This window comes from Rana temporaria, chromosome 1 (assembly GCF_905171775.1).
Source record: "Rana temporaria chromosome 1, aRanTem1.1, whole genome shotgun sequence".
Classification (NCBI taxonomy): domain Eukaryota; kingdom Metazoa; phylum Chordata; class Amphibia; order Anura; family Ranidae; genus Rana; species Rana temporaria.
Genome location: NC_053489.1, coordinates 612,885,863 through 612,908,713, shown reverse-complemented (window position 1 = coordinate 612,908,713; position 22,851 = coordinate 612,885,863). Strand labels below are relative to the sequence as shown.

The 22,851-nt window shown below is 42.4% G+C and overlaps 1 protein-coding gene across 2 annotated transcripts in view; it reads right to left on the bottom strand.

Annotated features, from left to right (window-relative positions):
* Positions 1 to 22,851, bottom strand: part of FGFRL1 (fibroblast growth factor receptor like 1) — a 203,771-nt gene that overhangs the window by 73,795 nt on the left and 107,125 nt on the right. For both annotated transcript variants that reach the window (XM_040335248.1, XM_040335249.1), the window contains exon 3: positions 2,181 to 2,453. In XM_040335248.1, the coding sequence (XP_040191182.1) occupies positions 2,181 to 2,453 (273 nt within the window). The remainder of the gene's footprint in view (positions 1 to 2,180; positions 2,454 to 22,851) is intronic.

Here is a 22,851-nt window from a genome sequence, read left to right as displayed (position 1 = left end):
AAGCCTCGTACACACGATAGGTTAACCAGAGGACAACGGTCTGAAGGACCGTTGTCATAGGTTAACCGATGAAGCTGACTGATAGTCCGTCATACCTACACACCATAGGTTAAATAACCGATCGTGCCAGAATGTGGTGACGTAAAACACAACGACGTGCTGAAAAAAACTAAGTTCAATGCTTCCAAGCATGCGTCGACTTGATTCTGAGCATGCGTGGATTTTTAACCGATGGTCGTGCCTACTAACGATCGGTTTTGACCTATCGGTTAGGAATCCATAGGTTCATTTTAAAGCAAGTTGGCTTTTTTTAACCTATGGTTAAATAACCTATGGGGCCCACACACGATCGGTTTTGACCAATGGAAACGGTCCTTCAGACCGTTGTCCTCTGGTTAACCTATCGTGTGTACGAGGCCTAAAGGTGTATCTGACTCCTAGAGGATTTCCACTCCTTTGGAATTCTCCATAATATAAAATAAATTGAAAATTTAACATCTACCTCCTGATATTGGCCATTAAATGTCTACAAAGGTGTAAGAAACCATTATTTAGCAACTTCTTCAACCTTCTAACCACATAAGAACCCTTGACATTTGTGAGAAAGGGGTCTTATATGTACAAAACACAATACACAGTCTATCCAGCAGAGGAATTGGAACTCAGGACATGTATGGAAGCCAGACAGTAGATGTTTATTCCTATCCATGCTTCTAGGCCTAATTTTCCCAGCTCATCCTATATCCAGAAGGTGCAAGTCACAGCATCTGGAAGGAGTATGGACTCCGGGAATGGAAATTTTACTGTTCCTGCCTCTAAAACATCTGAAAGCATTCAGAGGCAAATCATTTTTCAGCACTACAAGGATCGTTTCTGATAGTGATGAGCTATTAACAATGTGCTAGATTCTATTTTAATTTAAAAGACACGGTACTCAACAATGCTGGTACACGTGTGGCACATCAGATCCTATGGTTTGTTAATCTAACTCCAGACATTTTTTTAGGTTTGGATAGTGTTAGGTTTTGTCAGAGCCCCTCATGGAGATGTTTACCACCACTTCCTGTTATAGCAGGAAGTAAGGGAAATCTCCCCAGTAGTGACAGAAGTTCTAACCCTTTTCCTGCTCTATTCAAGGAAAGATACACTTTTGCTAGGTTATCACTGACACCAATTGTGACGCCATTCAGGTATCCATTATCAGGGATATTAAACACAGGAATTTAAGACTCCTGCTGAGTTAATCCCTTGATAATGCCTTTCCCCACAAATCCTACAGTATATCAGAAATTATATGAATCAGCTTTGTTGGCATCAGGTCTGATACACTTGGCAGCTTTATTCCATAGAATTTTATTGGTGGCTTTTATGAGGTAGGTCGCCAGGTCTTTCCTCAACCTTCCCAAGTGCTCAGGCTTAGGTCCGGCATGCAGAACGGGATAACACATGTGCAAAGCAAGTTTGTACACGCATATTAGGGCCAATTTAGAAAGGAGCCAATTAACTATCCAACATGCCTTTAGAGCAACGGTCTCAAACTGGTGGCCCTCCAGCAGTTGAGTAAATTCCAAGTCCCATGAGGCATTGCAAGGCTAATAGTTATACGCATGACTTCCACAGGCAAAAGCATGATGGGACTTGTAGTTTCGCAACAGCTGGAGGGCCGCGAGTTTGAGACCCCTGCTTTAGAGGGTAGGAAAAAAACGGAGTGCCTGGGAAAAACCCATGCAAGCACAAAGAGAACATGCAAACTCCATGCACGCAGTTTCCTGGCCTAGATTCCAACCAAGGACCCTAGTACTGTAAGGTAGAAGTGCTAACTACTAAAGCACTGTGATACCCCTTCCCCACTTACATGCATTTACAATTTTATCTTCTACTAGTTAAAACATGCAATGCAGATAGTGTCCCTCCTCAATGCCCAACCTAAGGAAGCAGCCAACTGTATAATGTGGATACTGTTGGCTTCCTAGGATACTTGCGTCTATCATACTACTTAAAATGCCTAATCACTAGCACTACCGAAAGTCTAATCAGATAGGGACATAGAATTAATACAAATTATTGTAAACCAGTCCCAGTTTTACAATCTCACTCCTTTAAAGGTAGGAGAAGTATGTTCTTCTATCTGCATGATAATAGGCAGCAGAAAAAAAATATATATATTCCAATGCACTCACCTATAACAATGAGGGTGTAATTCACATTGACGCTTCCAAACCCATTGGTGGCCTTACAGATGTAGCTTCCAGCATCCTCCCTTTCAACATCCTTAATCTTCAGCCCATGCACGTAAGTCCTAAACCTTGTCCACCCGCTATGGATTGAACGTCCATCTTTTATCCACATTGTAAGAGGCGGGGGGTCGCCCTCTACCGGGCAGAGAAGCTTTATAGTCCTTCCCAATCTCACAGTTTGCCGGTGAATTACTCTGTCTGAAATGCGTGGAGGACCTACAAAGAAATAAGAAGACATTCATGTAGATACCAGAATGACAATGAAAAGGAATTATTATACTTTTAATATATTATTGATATATACTGTATATCCCACATTTAAACTTGACCTTTTAGCAACCATACAAGTTTTCATGAATACATTTCTAAAATGTCACAATATACAGCAATAGTATGACTTTTTAAAAATGTCCGTGTTCCCGCGCTTTGCGTGTAGGGCAGCCTATTCATTTCAATGTGTGAAAACGCTCAAAAGAAAGACCTTTTTGCAAAACCATGCTGCACCAAACCATTTGTGGTTTTGGTGGGAATGATAACGTTCACATCAGCAGGTACATGTGGCGGTCTTAAAGAATTAATGGCACCGATGTACGTCTGCTAAAGGGCAGCATGTTTCTCTGCGTGTTGGGTGTGTGATGTCGGCCCTGATACATGCGTACAGCATTTGAACAACATTAGTGCAACTTCTGTCAGCAAGATCCTGGGTTTTATATTGTGCAGTCAAGTACAATGATCTAAATAGGCCCCAAAAAATTAAAAATTGATATTTGAGGTTTAGTTAGATGCTGGAGAGTTGTCTCACTTAGCTGTTTTTTATATTTCATATCAACTTTGGAAGAATGCTACATCCGAATTCCCAACTAGAAAGGTAAAAAGACAACTGGAGTACCCCTATAAAAAAAATAAAAACAATCCTTTTTGCTGGCTAGTAGGCTTGATTGTCAGGGAATTATATTACTCTTTGCTTTGTGTTTTGTCAATGTTTTATTTATTTTAGTGACAACATTTTAGATATTCGTCAGAGCTGAGCAAGCAAACTGCGTGATCATGAATTTGGATAGTTCATGTGGTTTTCATAGTGCGATGCGCCTATGCTGCACTTTGTGGAAATGTGATACGCCTTTTTTAAGCGCGTTTGCTGAATCGCTGCCCTTTGGCTGCCTACTGTCTTTCACACGTCAGACCCACTGGCACCAGTCCCCAACCAAGATTACAGAAGGGCACTTAATAAAAAATGGACAGAACCAGTTTACGAACATTAATTCTTAGGTGGCTTACTTCAATTACAGTATTAAAGACTCACTGCATTGCCAATCACAGTCAATCAAACTCACATTGTAGGTGACTATACAAAAAAAAATGTAAGAAGATAAAATTGAATGGCTTCCCGTAGCAATATTTTTGTGTTCATTTCCTTGTGTGGGAAAGAGAATGAAATCCAGCACCGGCTAGGCTATGAATAGTAGAACTATTTCTCTTTACCAAATGTATGAGATGTCTGTTCTGGAAGTCCAACATACAGTATATTTGATTATATATTCCAAAGGTACCCATAAAAAAAAAAACGGGCAAGCCTCAACTAGTTAGAAATGGTAAACATGGCAAACTAAGATATGTCTTCAAGAATTCCCCCCACTTGTGTAGATTGATCTCAGTGGAGTAATCAGTCATTTGTGATGTATTCTTATTCATTTTAAAGTTAGATATTTATATAGGGCCCACAATTTACGTAGCACCTTAGATACTGCAACTCAATCCCTGCTCTCAAAGGAGCTTACAATCTAAAACCGGATATAGACAGTTCAGCAGGGACCAGACGATATTAGCGTCCAGGGCTTTTTTTCTCAGAAATAGTTGCAGGAACTCCTTCCTTCTAAGTTACATAGTTACATAGTTAGTCAGGTTGAAAAAAGACAAGTCCATCTAGTTCAACCATTAAAAAAAAAATTGTACAGTCCCATATACCAAATTCTATACCCACAGTCGATTCAGAGGAAGGCGAAAAACCCCAGCAGAGCATGATCCAATTTGCTACAGCAGGGGAAAAAATACCTTCCTGATCCCCCGAAAGGCAATCAGATTTTCCCTGGATCAACCTATAAATGTTAGTACCCAGTTATATTATGTACATTTAGGAAAGAATCCAGGCCTTTCTTAAACCAATCTACTGAGCTGGCCAGAACCACCTCTGGAGGGAGTCTATTCCACATTTTTACAACTCTTGACGTATCTGGAGATGAAATCTCTCTGTGTTGACCGTAAAGTGAATAACTCAACACCAAGTTCCCAATATGGACCCCTTATATATTTGTACATGTTGATCATATCCCCCCTTATTCTCCTCTTCCCAAGAGGGAATAAATTCAGTTCCTTTAATCTTTCCTCATAGCGGAGTCACCCTTTGTCTATGCCCCCTACCCACCTTTGAGCAGAGCACTGTCCCTTAATTTCACGCCCTACCCACCTCCCTATACCGCCCCATTTAGAAAATACAGAACCAAGTAGCATTTTGTGCTACTAAGTAATTTGTATGTAATTTAATAGACCCAACCCTAGCAACTATAGCAACCAGCAGTGATCATTGGGGTTGATTTATTAAACCTGGAGCATGCAAAATCTGGTACAGCTCTGCATAGAAACCAATCAGCCCCCAGATTTTATTGAACAAGCTGAAGTTAGAAGCGGATTGGCTACCATGCACAGCTGCACCAGATATTGCACGCTACAGTTTTAGTAAACCAGCAGGGAAGGCTCCCCACCGGCAGAACACAATAGCATTGTTGGAGGAAAGGAAAGAAAAATTGCATAATCTATGGGCTGCTTAAAGCTGGCTATGCAAACTTCCTGAGGAACCAACAGAAATTCGATCAGTGAGTGGCCCTGATTCATTCTTCAAGGTGAGTGTTTAATCAAGGAGTCTGCTGGAAGATTTTGGGCCAAATAGCAACTGCATGCGATCAAATACAGCTGTTGTATGGGTATTTTGACAGAAGGTGGGATCAGCTGTCCAAATGGAATAGCTGCAGCGGGAAATTCATTTCCTTGCTGTATATCGTGGATTGAGGAACCAGTTATTTTTTGTTTAGCCTGGAGGTTGGATAAAAAAAAAAAAAAAAAACTATTGGTGTGTGGCCAGCTTATGGTCCTAATCTCATATGCACAAATATACACTATATTACCAAAAGTATTGAGACGCCTGCCTTTATACGCACATAAACTTTAATGGCATCCCAGTCTTAGTCCATAGGGTTCAATATTGAGTTGGCCCACCCTTTGCAGCTATAACAGCTCAACTCTTCTAGGAAAGTTGTCCACAAGATTTAGGAGTGTGTCTATGGGAACGTTTGACCATTCTACCATAAGCCCATTTGTGAGGTCAGGCACTGATGTGGATGAGATGGCCTGGCTCGCAGTCTCCTCTCTAATTTATCCCAAAGGTGTTCTGTCGGCTTGAGGTCAGGCCTCTGTGCAGGCCAGTCAAGTTCTTCCACCCCAAACTCGCTCATCCATGTCTTTATGGATCTTGCTTTGTGCACTGGTGCGCAGTCATGATGGAACAAGAAGGGGCCATCCCCAAACTGTTCCCACAAAGTTGGGAGCATGAAATTGTCCAAATGTCTTAGTATGCTGAAGCCTTAAGTGTTCCCTTTACTGGAACTAAGGGGCCAAGCCCAACCCCTGAAAAACAACCCCGCACCAAAATCCCTCCTCCACCAAATGATTTGAACCAGTGCACAAAGCAAGGTCCATAAACACATGGATGAGCGAGTTTGGAGTGGAACTTGACTGGTCTGACCTCAACCCGATAGAACACCTCTGGCATGAATTCGAGCGGAAACTGCTAGCCAGGTCTTCCCGTCCACATCAGTGCCTGACCTCCCAATTGCGCTTCTGGAAGAATGGTCAATCATTCCCATAGACACACTCCTAAACCTCGTGGACAGCCTTCCCAGAAGAGTTGAAGCTGTTACAGTTGCATAATTTAGGCAGGAGCCTACCAACATGTCTTTGGATCTTCCATGAAAACGTACTGTTTTCCAGAACAAACCGTGGTTGCATGCTTCACCAGCCATCATAAGCCACAAATGTATCATCCAGCTGCCATCCTCTGTGGCACTACTGGAGTGCCACTAAAAATCAACCCCATAAGCAAAAAGGAGTGCATAGTTAAACAATGACAACTTTCCACAATTGCGATATACAAGAAATAAAAGTTGCAAATTGCACCATGTGGTAATAAAAACCTCATCAATCAGGAAGCAGAGGACAGAATTAAATAATTAAGACAACCAACCACACAACAAAAATATTTCTTACACTAATGTTACTAAGGAGATAAACAGATTAATAGATACTCAGTCCAGGTTATTGTTAAGTCAACATAATTACCCTCGGAAACTTGTCTTTTAATGCAGCGGCTTATCGCTGTATATATTTAATACATCAGCTGCTTAACTGCAACTAAAACTCCTTCACGTAAAGATAGCGGCTCATATCCTGCGGCTCTGGTATGTTCAGAGACAAGCTGGCACATACACATGCTTGTAACAGACTCTCGGATGACCGGATTGGAAATAAGTAGGCATCGTGACACAAGGAATTATTGCTGTGATCGTTATCGTCCAATAAATTTTAAAGTGTAACTCCACCTTTCGGAGAATCTGACATTGCTAAGCCAGAGTGATGAGATAAATATCTTTGGAAATAGGACTCACTATCTATATATGACTCCAATGAAGAGGGACTCCGATATTCATTAAGCCACAAACAACTGATTTGTTTCACCGCTGGGCATTGATTGGAAGATGCACTAGATTGAAACCAATGCGATTATTAGAGCCCGTGTTTCTCAAGTGCTGACACACATTTGTGACACTTTCAGCGAGCTCATGTCAAGCTTTCTTGACGTCTGTCAGCAACCAGCTATGTTAACAATTCCTCTAGAAAATCAACATTGGATACTTCTATAATGCTTTCCAAATGTTGCAAATGCGCCTGGGAAGTCTTTCTACAGACTCTTATTCCAAAAGTCAGGAAGTTTCCATCGGCTTCAACACCTGCCTAATGTTGTAAGAAAAATGCTTGTCTCCAACGCAAATGTGTACTAACTGCTTGCACTTTCACCATTAAACAAGACATTTAATAAGCATTGTTATTTGAATCTTTATTTATACAAAAGGGATGTACAAACGAATAGAAAAAGCAGAGTATGCCACCAAATGAACAGAATAGAAAACAAATGGGTGATCAAACATCTGTATAGAGTGGAACCTCGGATTGCGAGTAACGCGGTTAACGAGCGTTTCGCAATATGAGCACTGTATTTTTAAAAATCCTAACTCGGTTTGCGAGTGTTGTCTCGCAAAACGAGCAGGATTCAAGCCAAAGCAGTGTGCAGTACCGCGTTTGGCCTGAGGTGGGGGGGGGGCGCCGGAGCCAACCGGCACCATTCGGAAATTCCTCGGAAAGATTTGGAAATACTCAGTTGCCAAGGTTTGCCGAGCCGTTCTCTGGCCTTTCCATGTGTTTTCAAGGCTCTCTGGCACCCCCCCCACCTCTGGCTACATGTGGTATTGCACTAAATTTTTACTAAATTTTTACTATATACGCTGCCGTCAACATCATCGGCGCATGTGCACTGAAGGAACAGCCTGGTCATTCCATTTCTTCAGAACCCGTGCCGTGACCGCCGGCACCCGCGCAGGAGTGATGTTATCGCGGCTCTGGCTAATCACAGCGTTGGAGCCAGTGAACATGGAAGTAACTCCGGAAAGATGTCGGCCATGGGGGATGAGTGTGGGAGGCACTGCAGGGCATCGTTCTAAGGTAAGTATTAAATAATGAGCTAATGGCGCAGGTTTTTTTTTTTTTTAGGTTTACAACCTCTTTAAGAAAGGCTGCTCTAGAGAAACCCTGGTTGAGAAAGGCTGCTCTGGAGGAACCCAGGTTGAGAAAGGCTGCTCTGAAGGAACCCAGGTTAAGGTTGAGAAAGGCTGCTCTGAAGGAACCCAGGTTAAGGTTGAGAAAGGCTGCTCTGGAGGAACCCAGGTTGAGAAAGGCTGCTCTGGAGGAACCCAGGTTGAGAAAGGCTGCTCTGGAGGAGCCCAGGTTGAGAAAGGCTGCTCTGGAGGAGCCCAGGTTGAGAAAGGCTGCTCTGGAAGAGCCCAGGTTAAGAAAGGCTGCTCTGGAGGAGCCCAGGTTGTAAAAGGATGCTCTGGAGAAACCCAGGTTGAGAAAGGCTGCTCTGAAGGAACCCAGGTTAAGGTTGAGAAAGGCTGCTCTGGAGGAACCCAGGTTGAGAAAGGCTACTCTGGAGGAACCCAGGTTGAGAAAGGCTGCTCTGGAGGAACCCAGGTTGAGAAAGGCTGCTCTGGAGGAACCCAGGTTGAGAAAGGCTACTCTGGAGGAACCCAGGTTGAGAAAGGCTGCGCTGGAGGAACCCACGTTGAAAAAGGCTGCTCTGGAGGAACCCAGGTTAAGAAAGGCTGCTCTGGAGGAACCCAGGTTGAGAAAGGCAGCTCTGGAGGAACCCAGGTTGAGAAAGGCTGCTCTGGAGGAACCCAGGTTGAGAAAGGCTACTCTGGAGGAACCCAGGTTGAGAAAGGCTGCTCTGGAGGAACCCAGGTTGAGAAAGGCTGCTCTAGAGGAACCCAGGTTGAGAAAGGCTGCTCTGGAGGAACCCAGGTTGAGAAAGGCTGCTCTGGAGGAACCCAGGTTGAGAAAGGCTACTCTGGAGGAACCCAGGTTGAGAAAGGCTGCGCTGGAGGAACCCACGTTGAAAAAGGCTGCTCTGGAGGAACCCAGGTTAAGAAAGGCTGCTCTGGAGGAACCCAGGTTGAGAAAGGCAGCTCTGGAGGAACCCAGGTTGAGAAAGGCTGCTCTGGAGGAACCCAGGTTGAGAAAGGCTACTCTGGAGGAACCCAGGTTGAGAAAGGCTGCTCTGGAGGAACCCAGGTTGAGAAAGGCTGCTCTAGAGGAACCCAGGTTGAGAAAGGCTGCTCTGGAGGAACCCATGTTGAGAAAGGCTACTCTGGAGGAACCCAGGTTGAGAAAGGCTACTCTGGAGGAACCCAGGTTGAGAAAGGCTGCTCCGGAGGAACCCAGGTTGAGAAAGGCTGCTCTGGAGGAACCCAGGTTGAGAAAGGCTACTCCCAAAGTAGCTGCTATTATCACGTGCATGAAAGGATCTTTACAAAGCGTCTTTACTGGTCAGCATTATCTGCACATTAGGTTGACCAAATTTCTTTATCTGCCTTTCGCCTAATACATGTAGTCAAACAAACACCTTGAGTTCAAAGCCTTTTTAATATTTCAAACATTTACCGTAAAATAACACAAAATACATCCAATATGTTTTAGACTAACCCAAGTTATCAGACCCAAGGAATTAACATTTTTCCCTCTGGTTCCAATGTGTTATTCTCAAATCTTCTGAAAAACACAACACCTGGGCCCAGATTCACAAAGGACTTACGACGGCGTATCTCCGTCGTAAGTCTGAATGTGAGGCGTCATATCTCGGCGCCTGATTCAAAGAATCAGATACGCCAGAATTTGTCTAAGATACGACTGACGTAAGTCTCTTACGCCGTCGTATCTTAGGTGCATATTTACGCTGGCCGCTAGGTGGCGCTTTCGTTGATTTCCGCGTCTAATATGCAAATGAGCTAGATACGCCGATTCACGAACGTACATGCGCCCGGCGTATTAAAATACGCTGTTTACGTAAGGCGTCCGACCGGCGTAACTTTACCCCTCATAAAGCAGGGGTAAGTCATGTTAGGTATGGACGTCGGAAACGTCGGAACAGCGTCGTATTTTACGCTGTTTGTGTAAGTCGTCCATGAATGGGGATGGGCGTAGGTTACGTTCACGTCGACTAAACATTGAGCCGGCGTAATTTACTGAGAAAATTCGACGTGATATTGAGCATGCGCGCGCATGCGCCGTTCGTTAGGTGCGTCATTTACGTGGGGTCACGATTCATTACCATACAACACGCCCCCTACCAGCCTAGTTTGAATAAGGCGGGCTTACGCCGGCCCATATACGCTATGCCGCCGTAACTTCGGGCGCATCTTCTTTCTGAATACACTACTCGCCTGACTAAGTTACAGCAGCGTAGCGCATATGAGATGCGCTACGCCCGCCTAAAGATACGCGATTCTTTCTGAATCCGGGCCCTGGACTTTCTGTTCTATGATGGGAAATGCAGATCTCAGTAGCTCTGGCTATATTTATATAACCACCAATGTAACGTTGGGCGACCAGGATCCCAGGTGGTGAATTACCAATTTTCAATAATGTTTCCCAATTGCTTCCTACGGTGGACCCTCTGTACTTCATCCGGATTGCTCATCACTGCCCACATTCATTATTTGATACCTTCTGAATGAGGACAATGAGGAATGATTTCCAAACACTCATTTGCCTATTCATCACAGGCACCCGACACAGAAAATAATCATTATTTATTTTAATTCATATATCCCATAGCATTCATTGCTACCAGTGGAATATGTTCATATTTTACTTTAAGACAGTCATGGAATGCTGTGTTTATGTAAAAATTCCAAAATGACTACCAGTAAAATATGAGCATTTCTTACCGCTATCTGTTCAGCTTATTCCAGTACATCCTACAAAAAGATCTCTGCTGTACAGAATTACATTAATTCCCAAAAGGGTCTAGTGTGGCCCTTTTCACCCTTAAATGGAAGATATGTTGCATTTTCTATGTGTGCACATATTGGGGAGATTTACTAAAGGAAAAAAAAAACTTTGCAATTACAGTTGCTCCAGGGCTTAGTAAATGAGGGGAAGTTCTGCTGACCCCCCTTCATCCAAGCAAGCACAAAAGCTGTTTTTTTATTTATTCTCCTTGCATTTGATTGGGTATTTTTTGCAAAGTGATGTTTCAACTCATTTACTAAGCTCTGGGGCAACTGCACTTGTAAAGTGCACAGTCTATTTGCCGTTAGTAAATCCACCCAACTGAGTTTTAAATCCATAATGGTTACCCATAAGCCATTCTTGTGGTGCACTGCATTCTAAAAAATACCTCAAAATGCATTAGGCAGTCCATTTAAATAAATAGCCTGTCCTAACACAAAGCGTGTCAACGTACAACGCAACCCATGTTAACACATCATAAAACTGTGAACCCTGTCCAAAGCCGGCCATAGATGGTTCGAATCTTGGAAGGTTCAGCATGTACCGGCAGATATTCAAACCAAGTATGGGCAGGCTGATTGTACCCAAGTTGATCGATCAATCAACTTGGGTACAACCAGCCTGGCAGATTTTTCATGCAATTATTGCCAACAGCTATAGCCGCTGAAAGGTGCCAAATGTGACACCAGAGGAAGAAGGATACCGAAAAGTGGAAGTTCCATTTTTGGGTGGAACTCCACTTTAAGTGGTAGTGGGTTGTTCGAACGTCACAGAGGGTGACCTAAAAACTGACTAATATAACAATAATAATAAATGAAGTTAGCGACCTCACAATATTTCATTATTGCACACACGCCTTGGTTTACACTAAATTAACACTTTAACCTAATTTAGCTGGTCAGTCTGCATACAAACGTGCCAATGTATTGGGATCTGGGAGGGGGAAGCAACTGTGCTGTCAAATCTTTGAAAAGAAAAAAACAGTTTGGATTGTCCACCTGTCTCCCTGAACAGCTGGGTGGTTTCAATGTATATTTCCACTGTGAATTTTAATGGGCCCCATCTGAAAATTGCAATCCCTGCCAATGCAAACACAAACTCCCCGAACACATAGAAAGGCTGTTTGATGCCATAGTAGCAAGTGATGAAGATCCTGTATATCAAAGCATAGCTAGGGTCATGTGCAGCTCCGTATCTCATTGCTATGTGTGTTCTTACATTTACGGTGCATTACCAGAGATTCTATTTAGTGGGTAAAAGTTCCTGACAGTTACAAGGATGCAGAATAATGGGATTTACAACATGCAGTACATATTCTGTAACAAAGGCAGGATTAACTGCATAATAACACAACAATTGCATGTATTTTTATTTCAACACTTGGCCCTTTACTACCTGCTACAAATCCTCACTAGCAGCTGTGAATTTGTGTTTTTAAATTAAAGGCGATTGTAAAGCCAGAAGGTTTTTTACCTTAAGGCATTCTATGCATTATTATTAAAAAGCCTTCTGTGTGCAGCAGTCCCCCTAATACTTACCTGAGCCCCCTCTCTATCCAGAGTTGTTGTAGGAATGTCTCGGCTGCCCGGGACTTCCCTTCTCATTGGCTGGGACAGCAGCGTGGTGCCATTGGCTCCCACTGCTTTCAAAGTCAGTCAGTCAATGAGAAGAGAAAAGGCTCAGTGTTTAAATGGACACATGGAGCAGTGGCTCGGCTCAGGTGTCCCCCATAGCAAGCTGTGGGGGAATTCAACAGCATGGAAGGGCCAGGAGCACCAAAGAGGGATCCGAAAAAAGGAGGATCTGGGCTGCTCTGTGCAAATCCACTGCACAGGGCAGGTAAGTATGACATCTTTGTTATTTTTACAAAACGTTACAATCCCTTTAACTCCTCATGGGTTGTCCTAGAAAATGTATTTTCCCATACTGTGTGTAGCCCTGCCCACATACACGGTAGTCACTGTGGTGGATTTACTAAAGGCAACTAGACTGTGCACTTTGCAAGCGCAGTTGCACTCATTTTCCCCGGAGCTTAATGAATGTAGTAAACCTCTGCTGATTTCCATCATCCAGTCATGTGCAAGCAAAAAATATTTTTTTTTCCTTGCGCCCGATTGGGTATTCCTTACTTCCCGTATTCACCACATTCACTAAGCTGCGGAAAAAAATGATTGCAATTGCACTTGAAAAGTGCAGATTCTATTTGCCTTCCGTTAATCAACCCCACTGACTCGATGCCTTTTGGTGCAGCATTGCCTATGATGTATTTGCAAAGTGATTTCAGGACTGATGTGGGAGCTCCTGGAAAACAGCATACAATATTAAAACAATAAAGTAAAAAGGATTTAAAGTAAAACTTCAAAGTCCATCTACAGGATAATGAAGCCGGCAGCCCCAAAGCCTGCTCATTTTCCACCTGGCACAGTTTATTTTTCTTTTACTTAGCGTTTGTTACCCCAAGACATCATATTCCTGATATGTGCCTGCCGTACCATGTACTTGTATGAGAAAGTCTCCTGTTCTCTTTGCATTGCTTCCTTTATGTGAAATCTCTGGTGTTCCTGCCAGTCCTTCTGCTTTTCTAAGGCCCCGTACACACGTCCGAGGAACTCGACAGGCAAAATTCATCGTTTTGCTCGTCGAGTTCTGTGTGAAGCCGCCGAGGATCTCGGCGAGCCAACTTTCCTCATTGAACAACGAGGAAATAGAGAACATGTTCTCTATTTGGCTCGTCGAGGAACTCGTCGGCTTCCTCGGCCGAAAGTGTACACACGCCGGGTTTCTCGGCAGAATTCAGCTCCGATCGAGTTTCTGGCTGAATTCTGCCGAGAAACTCGGTCGTGTGTACGGGGCCCAATACAAACTTACCACACTAAGCAGGAGAGCACACTCTCGAAGGTCAGTTCTCTAGCTATGCTGGGAGGGAATGTGATCACTTATAAAAATAGGTTATAAAAAAGGTTTTTATATCTATACAAAAATGTTTTGCCTTTCATTTAATTTTTTAAGCTGAATGGATTGTTTTGCAAGTGGATCGTTAACAATCACTTTAAGTTTTAATAAAGTTTTGACAGAAGAAGCAGTACACATGCAGTGCAAATCCAATTGTCCAAAAATTCCACCCTTGATAAAAGGCATTAAAGACAACAAAACAATAAGGTATGACTTAGGTATTGAATTAACTGAAGACCCTTTTGTAAAGAATAGAGGATACCCCTGTTATGTATAAACGTTTCAACAGTAACTAAAATGAAAGTCATCAACGGAGCAATCAGAGCAATATCATACCCCTTATTCCACAGCCATGCTAACAGCCCTGGGACGAAAGTCCATCTAAAGGAAGCCTGACCAAAAAAAAGGATGGGGTGGTGGAAGGGGAGTGAATGCTCATGGCCTAAGTTAGGGAGAAGAGCTCACCTAAGTTTCAAAAACCTCCCAAAAAAAGAGAGTATACAAACAAGAGACAAAGAAAAATAAGAAAGTCCAAGAACAAAAAAAAAAAGACAGAAAATAAAAAAAAGAGGGGAAGAAAGGGTAGGATAAAGGGGACAGAATACCCCAGGGGTTCTATACCACCCAAGTGTAACTATACTTCTAAAAAACAGGAGGTCATTTGAGATAGAGGGAAATGGTCAAGCCATGGTTGCCAAATGGTGGTGCAAGGCCACCTACAGCTCAAATTTCAGCTGATTCAGTAGGAATCAACAGAAAATAAATCCATCTATGAGGGCCTTAAGACTTTGAGGTGGAAGTAATAGGGCAATGGAGTTATTTAAGGGATAACTTTACTAAAAGTAGAAATATCCTTTAGGGAACCCAGAATGGAAAATGTCTGATTAGCCAATAGGTCCCATTCAATGTGATATTGGTGGAGCTCACAACATACAAATGCCATATATAATATATATATATATATATATATATATATATATATATATATATATATATATATAGGCATTTGTATGTTGTGAGCTCCACCAATATCACAGTGAATATTCCTTTTTATCTCTCTGTGTATTTATAATAGTCTTATTGGTGATGAGAATGAATGTAAAAGGAATGTGGCCCTTACAATCAGTAAGGTCTGAGCTTTGTTATTCACATATGGCTCACATACTGATGGAGCAATAGTTCCTAGGAGACCATTTGCCGCAATTCAGTTCAAAGTGAACTTTATTAACACATTAAACATAATTACAAAGCGGAAATTCCAAAGAGGGCCACGTAGATTGGCCAGTTCCTTTGTAGAAATGTAAAGGAATTTACAGTATCTATGCTAAACGCAAGAACCGTACTATGAACCATAATGATCTCAAAGCTCTCCAGAGATAGTTACATATTGCTTAGTAATTTGGCGTGCTGATACTCAAAGAAATTAGAAAAATAATTCTACAAACTGGGTCATGCAAGAGTTATCATTTTTCCATCCACAGGGGTTCCTACATTTTGGCAACATGCTGAAAGTGGCGGTGAAGCTATCTACACCAGTCACAACACAAGGAGGGGGAATTTGCACCAGAGGGACTTCGGCACATTGAAATGTTATGTGGCATCTCATTTGTTGCTGTGAGTCTGTCTCCACTACCACAGCCAAGGCTTTCACAATGGTGCCGACATGAATGAAGTGTGGTAAGAAATTCAGGGTCGGAAGGCTTGGCACTTTCACACATGAGGCTGAAAATGGCTGCTTTCCCAAAAACTTAGTAACAGGCATACATGCCAAGGGCTGCCAACTGCCCTTCGTTAACAAGGATGTCCATTATTTTAATTAAAATCGCCTATTCAAATCAAAATTCGGAACTAGAGTATTTTGTAGCACAGAAACAGCGGCCTTGGAAATGATTATAACAAGATGGCACCTATGTAATAGACAATATTTAGCTCTAGTTAGGAATTACGGGCCTATCTGTCAGTTTCCTTCATTCCAAAACATGCAGGGTTAAGTCCACCTCCTCTGAATCCAGTTTTAGATAAGCTTTTGCTCTATTTTGGTATATATATATATATATATATATATATATAAACACATACATACATATCCACACAATGTTCCAACAATGTCATCACTATACATCAAAGTCTGTGAGGAAAGCCATTCAGGGAAGGCCAGAGTCTCAATGTCTATACACGCCAGGCAGGTGTCTGCCATGTTGAAACTGGCCTGTCTCTCTAATACTATAGAACAGCTGACAGAAACTCTACCTGGTGGGTGAGGCCTCAACAATCTCAATGTACACAGATCCCGGGAACGCACACACTGTTTACTGAGGTCGCAGCGGATCCTTCCTCACCCCCTCAATATAGCAAAAGACCTAAAATGGTGCATTCGATAACTTGGCTGGACTCCAGTTATATTCACAGAGAGAGAAAGGAGATCAAAGCAGCATGTCTCATTTAACTTAAGTACACAACTAGCAGGACTGTTTATGTAGAATTCCGACGTTGTGAATAGCTTCTGCCTGTCAGCACTTAACCCGTTTTAAAAAATAAAACAAAAATTGGGACAGCACCGCAAAGAGAATGTGAGGGGGTTAAAAATGTTGTCACCTATGTCGCACAAGTACTGCACTTATTTTCCATAATGTTACAGACATTTTTTTGCTGCTTCGGGATACAATGTGTAAAATGAAGTAAACAGTGTATAACTTAACTGAAATACATTCAAATGGCAATTCATTCACCTTTATACACAGTAGCGCATTGGGTCATGGTAAAGTGTATCATAACGCACTTCGGTGAGCTGCATTGTGAACAAAATAATATGCGTGGTACTAGCGCACACCACCGCAACAAGATAAAACACAAATGACACAAAGCAAATTAGCTTGTCTATGTGGTGGGCTGCGTTGGGCAAGGCTGTCCAGTGCAAAGCATTTTGGCGTGAGTTGGCCATTACTCACTTTCACCATCCAACGATGCAGCAGTTACACCCCTTGTCTTGCTGGCTGGCAGGTGCTTTTACAGGCTTAAAATAAATTGCCAAACACCTGTAAAAGAGGCGTTTTTTTGAGCACAGTGTGCATTAAGCCTAAAACAAACCCTGGCACTACAAACTAACCTTAGCCCTTGCCAAACACCTAATATGAAGTTAACTTCTACAAACCCACCTTTACTTTGAGGAGCACCAGGGGTCTCCAAACTTTCTAAACAAGGGGCCAGTTTACTGTCCTTCAGACTTTAGCGGGGGCTATATTGTAGCTTTGGAAGTTGAAGGAATAGTGTCTTGCATCAGTGGGAGGAAAAATGCCCCAAATGATGGGTAAAGGCTAGCAAAGAGCCGCATTCGGCCCCCGGGCTGCAGTTTGAAGACCACTGATCTAAACAAATGGTGTGGGAAGCTTCCTCTTTTTTGTCTAATTGTATATACTTTGCAAAACATAGTAAGGACTTTGATGCTCCACTATTAATGCAAGTTTGATGCCAATTTTTGTCAGTCTTAAGGTTGATATAGTTTTGTAGGGAAAGTAGGATTGATGGAAATAGAACACTTTTCACTTGCTGCCTGGAGTTGCTCATTAATAAAAGAAAAATGCTAAAATGGTTGTGCTGCTACAGTAAATGGAACATTTCAGAAAGTCTCATTGCCTATAATGGCAAAGACCGTTAGGGATCGCTTGCGTAAAACTACTGTACAACCTTATTCAGCCTAAGGAGAGTTCTGTGCTCCCAGTCCATCATAAACAAAGCAAAGCTCCTTTTAAGTCTTACTATGTTAGGATGTAAACTGTTTAAATAGCTGCTGGCATAAAGTCTGTCATTGTGGATGAAGCCATCAGAGGAATTCTTTCTATGAAACAGAAGCTGCTCTGTACTGCCGATGTGGTGGACATATACAGAGTTTAAAGAGCAAAGATCTTCTTACATGCATCTAGTGTAACTGCAGTAAACCAAAAGCCACTTGTATTGTCACTCAAGAAACATCAAATACGGTACATGTAAATACGTGTGCTCTTGTATGTCAGGACCATTTTTGTTTTATAACAGTCAGGTAAAGAGCTAGGCAGCAGGACATGCCTGGCAGCAACATTTTAGACTTTCAGGTAAGGAGTAGTAACTTACCACAACCAGGTCATATGTTATTCATTATAATTATGCTAGATTGCCTAAATAAATAATTCCTAAAGTAGATCTAAATGCGCTAACTGGAACTTCATATCTTTGCAAAGTTGGCTATACACTGTAATTTCTCACTTGTTCAGCTCCATGGGTTGAATGAAAGAAATCAGGCAACTCCCCCATCCAAGCTAAGCAGCATGGATGGACTAATCCCCCTGTTGGCTATTGTATTCTGGCAACCAGAAGCCCCACTGCTTTCAAAATGCATGAATAGTGGATGCATCTCAATGGGTGCAGCTGCTTTTTGGCCAAAAAACGTTTCCACCCAACAAACTTTATATCAGATCGAAGGATATCAGGCAGAAGAATTCCGAATGCCAGGAACTGACACTCCGTTTTGGCCAGCCTTTCTGCAGCTTCCACTGGATAGCACCTGGTGATCCTACCATTAAAGCCCAACCCTGGGCAAAAAAAAGTTTTCCAATGCAGTGGGACTTTGCCCGCCTTGCAAGGGTCAACTGCCCATTTTGTCCAGGGGAGAGTAGAAAGCCTATACTAACCCGATCCTCTGTTCCACTGGCAAACAGCACTCCTGCATGATGCAGAGGTGGACTGTTCTTGATGTCCTTGCATCTAGAGCAGGGCTGTGGGCTTGATGATATCAGAAACTGTTCACTGCACAAGACCACTAGACAGCCTGGGGAGCAGAAACCGATCTTGTGTGGGGAGAATATTGTAAGTATATCTCTGTTCTCCGACCCCCTGGACAAAAACAAGCAGTAGACCTGTGCAGCACAGGCCCAGCCCCACTGCATGGGAAAACTTTTTTTTTTGCCTGGAGTTCAGCCTTAAAATTCTTGTTCATAAATTTTCTGCTACAGTATGTGTTTACAATTGTCTCCCAACTGTCCTCCTGCGTTGCCACCCTGTCACATGCATGTCCGGTAGAGAATACAAACAGCTGAGATGGATTGTCCCCATCAGGAAACCAGTCCTAAATAATGATGTTCAGCTGACACTGGAATGAGTACATATAGGCAAGAAGTGACTAAAAGAGGCTAAAGGAGTTCAGTTCATGCAAAAAAAGATGAACGAACAAGAAAAAGTTGGTATAAACATTATTTTATAGCAAAACAAATGTCTGTTCAAGCATTTGAGAGGAGTACTGAGACAGGGTACTGCCATTCCCATCAGCAATGATCTTCCTGCATTGAATAGAGAAGTAACAACATCACTGGGTGGAAAATTAGGTATGTAATGAAAATGGAAAGTTTTTTTTTATAAATTAAATTAAAATGATAATTTGGGGAGAGAGGAAACAGGGAAGGCCAAATATAATCCAGTTAAACTTCAGACTTAAGTGGTCAAGAATTTTCTCTGGGCACACTAATTCTTCAAAAGATTTAGGGAAAAGTGTTCCAGGGTGCTAATACAGTAGTGGATGGCATTGCCACTGATGGAAAACAATGTACTTTCCTACTAAGCACAAAATTGCTTGACATCTTGCCTAGGTTAGAACTAAAAGTTCAGACTGACAAATCAGAACTGTGTTTCTTAACACAGGAGTCTTCTGGACCATACCAATTGGCAGGTCTTATTATAGTAAAACAAGGCAACATTCTTCAATTCAATAACAAGAATCCAGTATCCACTTTGCTTGGCGGAATTCCTTTGGCACCTTCCAAGTTCTGGTGATCTACTATGAGCATATTTACATTCACTGTTCAGTAGATACCATGCTTAACTGCCAAGGGCTTGCAAGGTCTTAGGAGACGGAACACCAACAAATATTTATGGAACCTAAAATGAAACCTAAGACACTGTTAAAATAAAGATTGCCTTCCTTGTTTTCCTCCAAAAGGAATTGACCCAGCTGCTTGGCAGTCTGTCCCCTTCAAAAGCTATTAAAAATGTAGTTTAACAGCTCATTTGAACCACATGCCTTACACCAACCATCCACAATCCAACTTTTCTCAAAGTTAGCTTATTGAATCAATGCTGACAATCACAATGTGGCTAGCCAAAGAAAATTCAACAAGACCCCAGTGGCTGAAAATCAATAATGAAACAGTACAGAGACACGAAAACAGACCCAAATGATGTTTGTTCCTGCCAGGGTGAAAAATTGGCTATCATGTAGTACCTATTAATTATCACGTATTACAGAACAGTATGGCATTTATCACAGCACTACTCAAGAGTGAAAAAAACACTTGTTGGATTAAAGCAGCCTTTCTCAAGCTTTTTTACTACAGAGGAACCTTTAAAATAATTTTCAGATCCAGGGAACTCTTGCAAAAGCAATTCAGTGGGGTCAGTTGGGTGAATATTCCTTACATTGGAGTCCATTAGGAAGAATGCCCCTTACATTGGTGTCCAGTGCAAAGAATGTCCCTTACACTGGTCATTGGGAAGAAATACCCTTACATTGTTGGTCAGTGGGAAGAATGCCTTGCTTTCAGTGGTCATCAGAATGCCACCCTTACATACAGCTAAAAAGTCATTGGTGTCATGCTGCTGCCTCTGCCAAGTAATGTTGGCTCTAGAGTTATCCAAGAATTATGAGCTGGGGGTCAACCAGCCACAGCTCAAGGAACCATAGAGTTCCTCCAAACCCTTGTTCAGTATGGCTGATTTAATGTATACATACAGCCAACACCTTTCAGTTGTTTTAGAAGAGTAGGGAAGAGTAGGGAAGGGTTAAAACCTCAGTATACTTTTAGCTTTGTCCTGTTGACGAGATCTCCCTTTACTTCCTATCCCAGAGATGCAACAGGACGAAAGAGAACTCTGATAACCATAAAAGTCATATGAACAGTAGGATCTACCACGACACCCAGCCAACTGTGAGATGAACCATGGGAGAGGAAGGGTCCATGTCCAGACCTATTCACTACTACCTTCTAGGGGTCCAGAGACAATAATCACCCCACGTGTATGTATCAGACTGTCTATGGCCACCCATATTTTGTATATCACAACTCTATCCCATAATGGAAGGAGCTTGCCTAAATAAGTGCAGTTAGATGGAAAAAAAGATCTAAAGAACATGGAAGACCGGTAACAGTATTTTTTAATGAAACAACGACACAGCATTCCAGATGTGTGCATCACATAAAGAGCCTATTAAGTCAAAGCAAATGAGAGCTGACTAATGTAAAAATTTAATAAATCTTCTTCAAAAATTTCCTGTGTCATACCAACGCTAAGAGCTCGGAGTCTGGCACAGAGGCAGATGTTCCATTTCCCCCCCATGCACTCTCCGTCTCTTAGAAGGGGATTCAGACAACACAAGAGACAGATGAAAGGCTGTTTATACATGGAAGGTTCTGAACATACTTACACATTCATTTTCAGTCCAGGCTTTCATTGCACAGAATTGATGGTTCACAGAGATTACCAAAGCCACATATACTACTCGTGCCTGGAAATGGCTGCTAAACCTGGCTCAGTGGCAGTAAAGAACTTAAGGGCTCATTTATCAAGCGTAGAGCAAAGAGAAAAAAAAGGTGGTGTTGTCCAGGAAAAACCATTCAGGAATTTACATTATTTTCTAACCTACACTTGAATACTTTGAGTGCAAGCTCAGCATCTATGACAATTCAATAAGGCCAAGTAAGCAGTCAGATGAAGATTGTTATTCCCCAACAATTATTTTCCAGTGCATATTGTACAGTTCAAATGTCCTGCCTAAGAGCATAAAGCCCAAGATGCCTGCCATTTTTGGTACTAGGGCCCTAACTTTTTGGACTTCAGGACTAAGCAAATAGCCTTTCTTGTGAAGAGAGCATCCACATTAGTCAATTAATCACTCAATGGACTGGGGGGTGACAGATGCCGAGGTCACTTCCCAAACAACAACAAAATACAAGTCTGAGGCCTCGTACACACGACCAAGGAACTCGACGGGCGAAACACATCGTTTTGCTCGTCGAGTTCCTTGTTAGGCTGTCGAGAAACTTGACAAGCCAATTTTCTCCATTCCCGTCAAGGAAATAGAGAACATGCTCTCTTTTTGCCTCGACGAGTTCCTCGACAGTTTCCTGGTCGAAAAATGTACACACGACCGGTTTCCTTGGCAAAAAAAACCCCCAGCAAGTTTCTTGCTGGTTTTTGCCGAGAAACTCGGTCGTGTGTACGAGGCCTAAGGCTCCATGCACACTGAGCTTAAAAAAAAACATTTGTTCTCTTGGAAGTAAAAAAACGCTGATAAAGAGCATTTTTTTGGACAAAGTTTAGATGCGTTTAGAAGAGTTTTACGTTTTTTGCCTCTTAACGTCCTAATGTGCATGGACACACAGGATAACATTGAGCTGCTTCTACAGGCAGGACAAAAAACTTCTGTAGAAGTAACTTTTTTTAAGCCTGTGTGCATAGAGCCTTAGAAAGGGACATCGAGGAGCTATTCCTCTTTGACAGATGCCAGGCATCTTGGTGTTTGCTTTTTGGAAAATCCACAATTGAAGCATGTGGCATACACAACATTGTTTTTAGGCTTTCGGAAAAGGAGCACTGTGGTGACCTTAAACAATCAATGTAATTTGGTAAATAATGGTTTCTATATTGTCAGCACATATTGGATAGTTTGTTATAAGCAGGGAAAGGACGATAGTCCCAAATGCTGCACATCACACAAAACCCTGTACAGATAGTAAGAGCAGCCTCATCCCAGGCCATGCCTCCAATGCATTTCACCCCACCCCTGGGGCTTAGGCAACTGCAGGGCAAAACACTTCAGGGGTGTGGTCTGGACAACATGTAGGCTGAAGTTGCTATTACTATCCATACAGGGTTCTGTGTGATGCACAGGACTAACTTTCTTGTCCTGCTTGCATACATTGAGTTTAGACAAGCTCCTTCCCTGCCTGCACTCCCAATGGCTGAT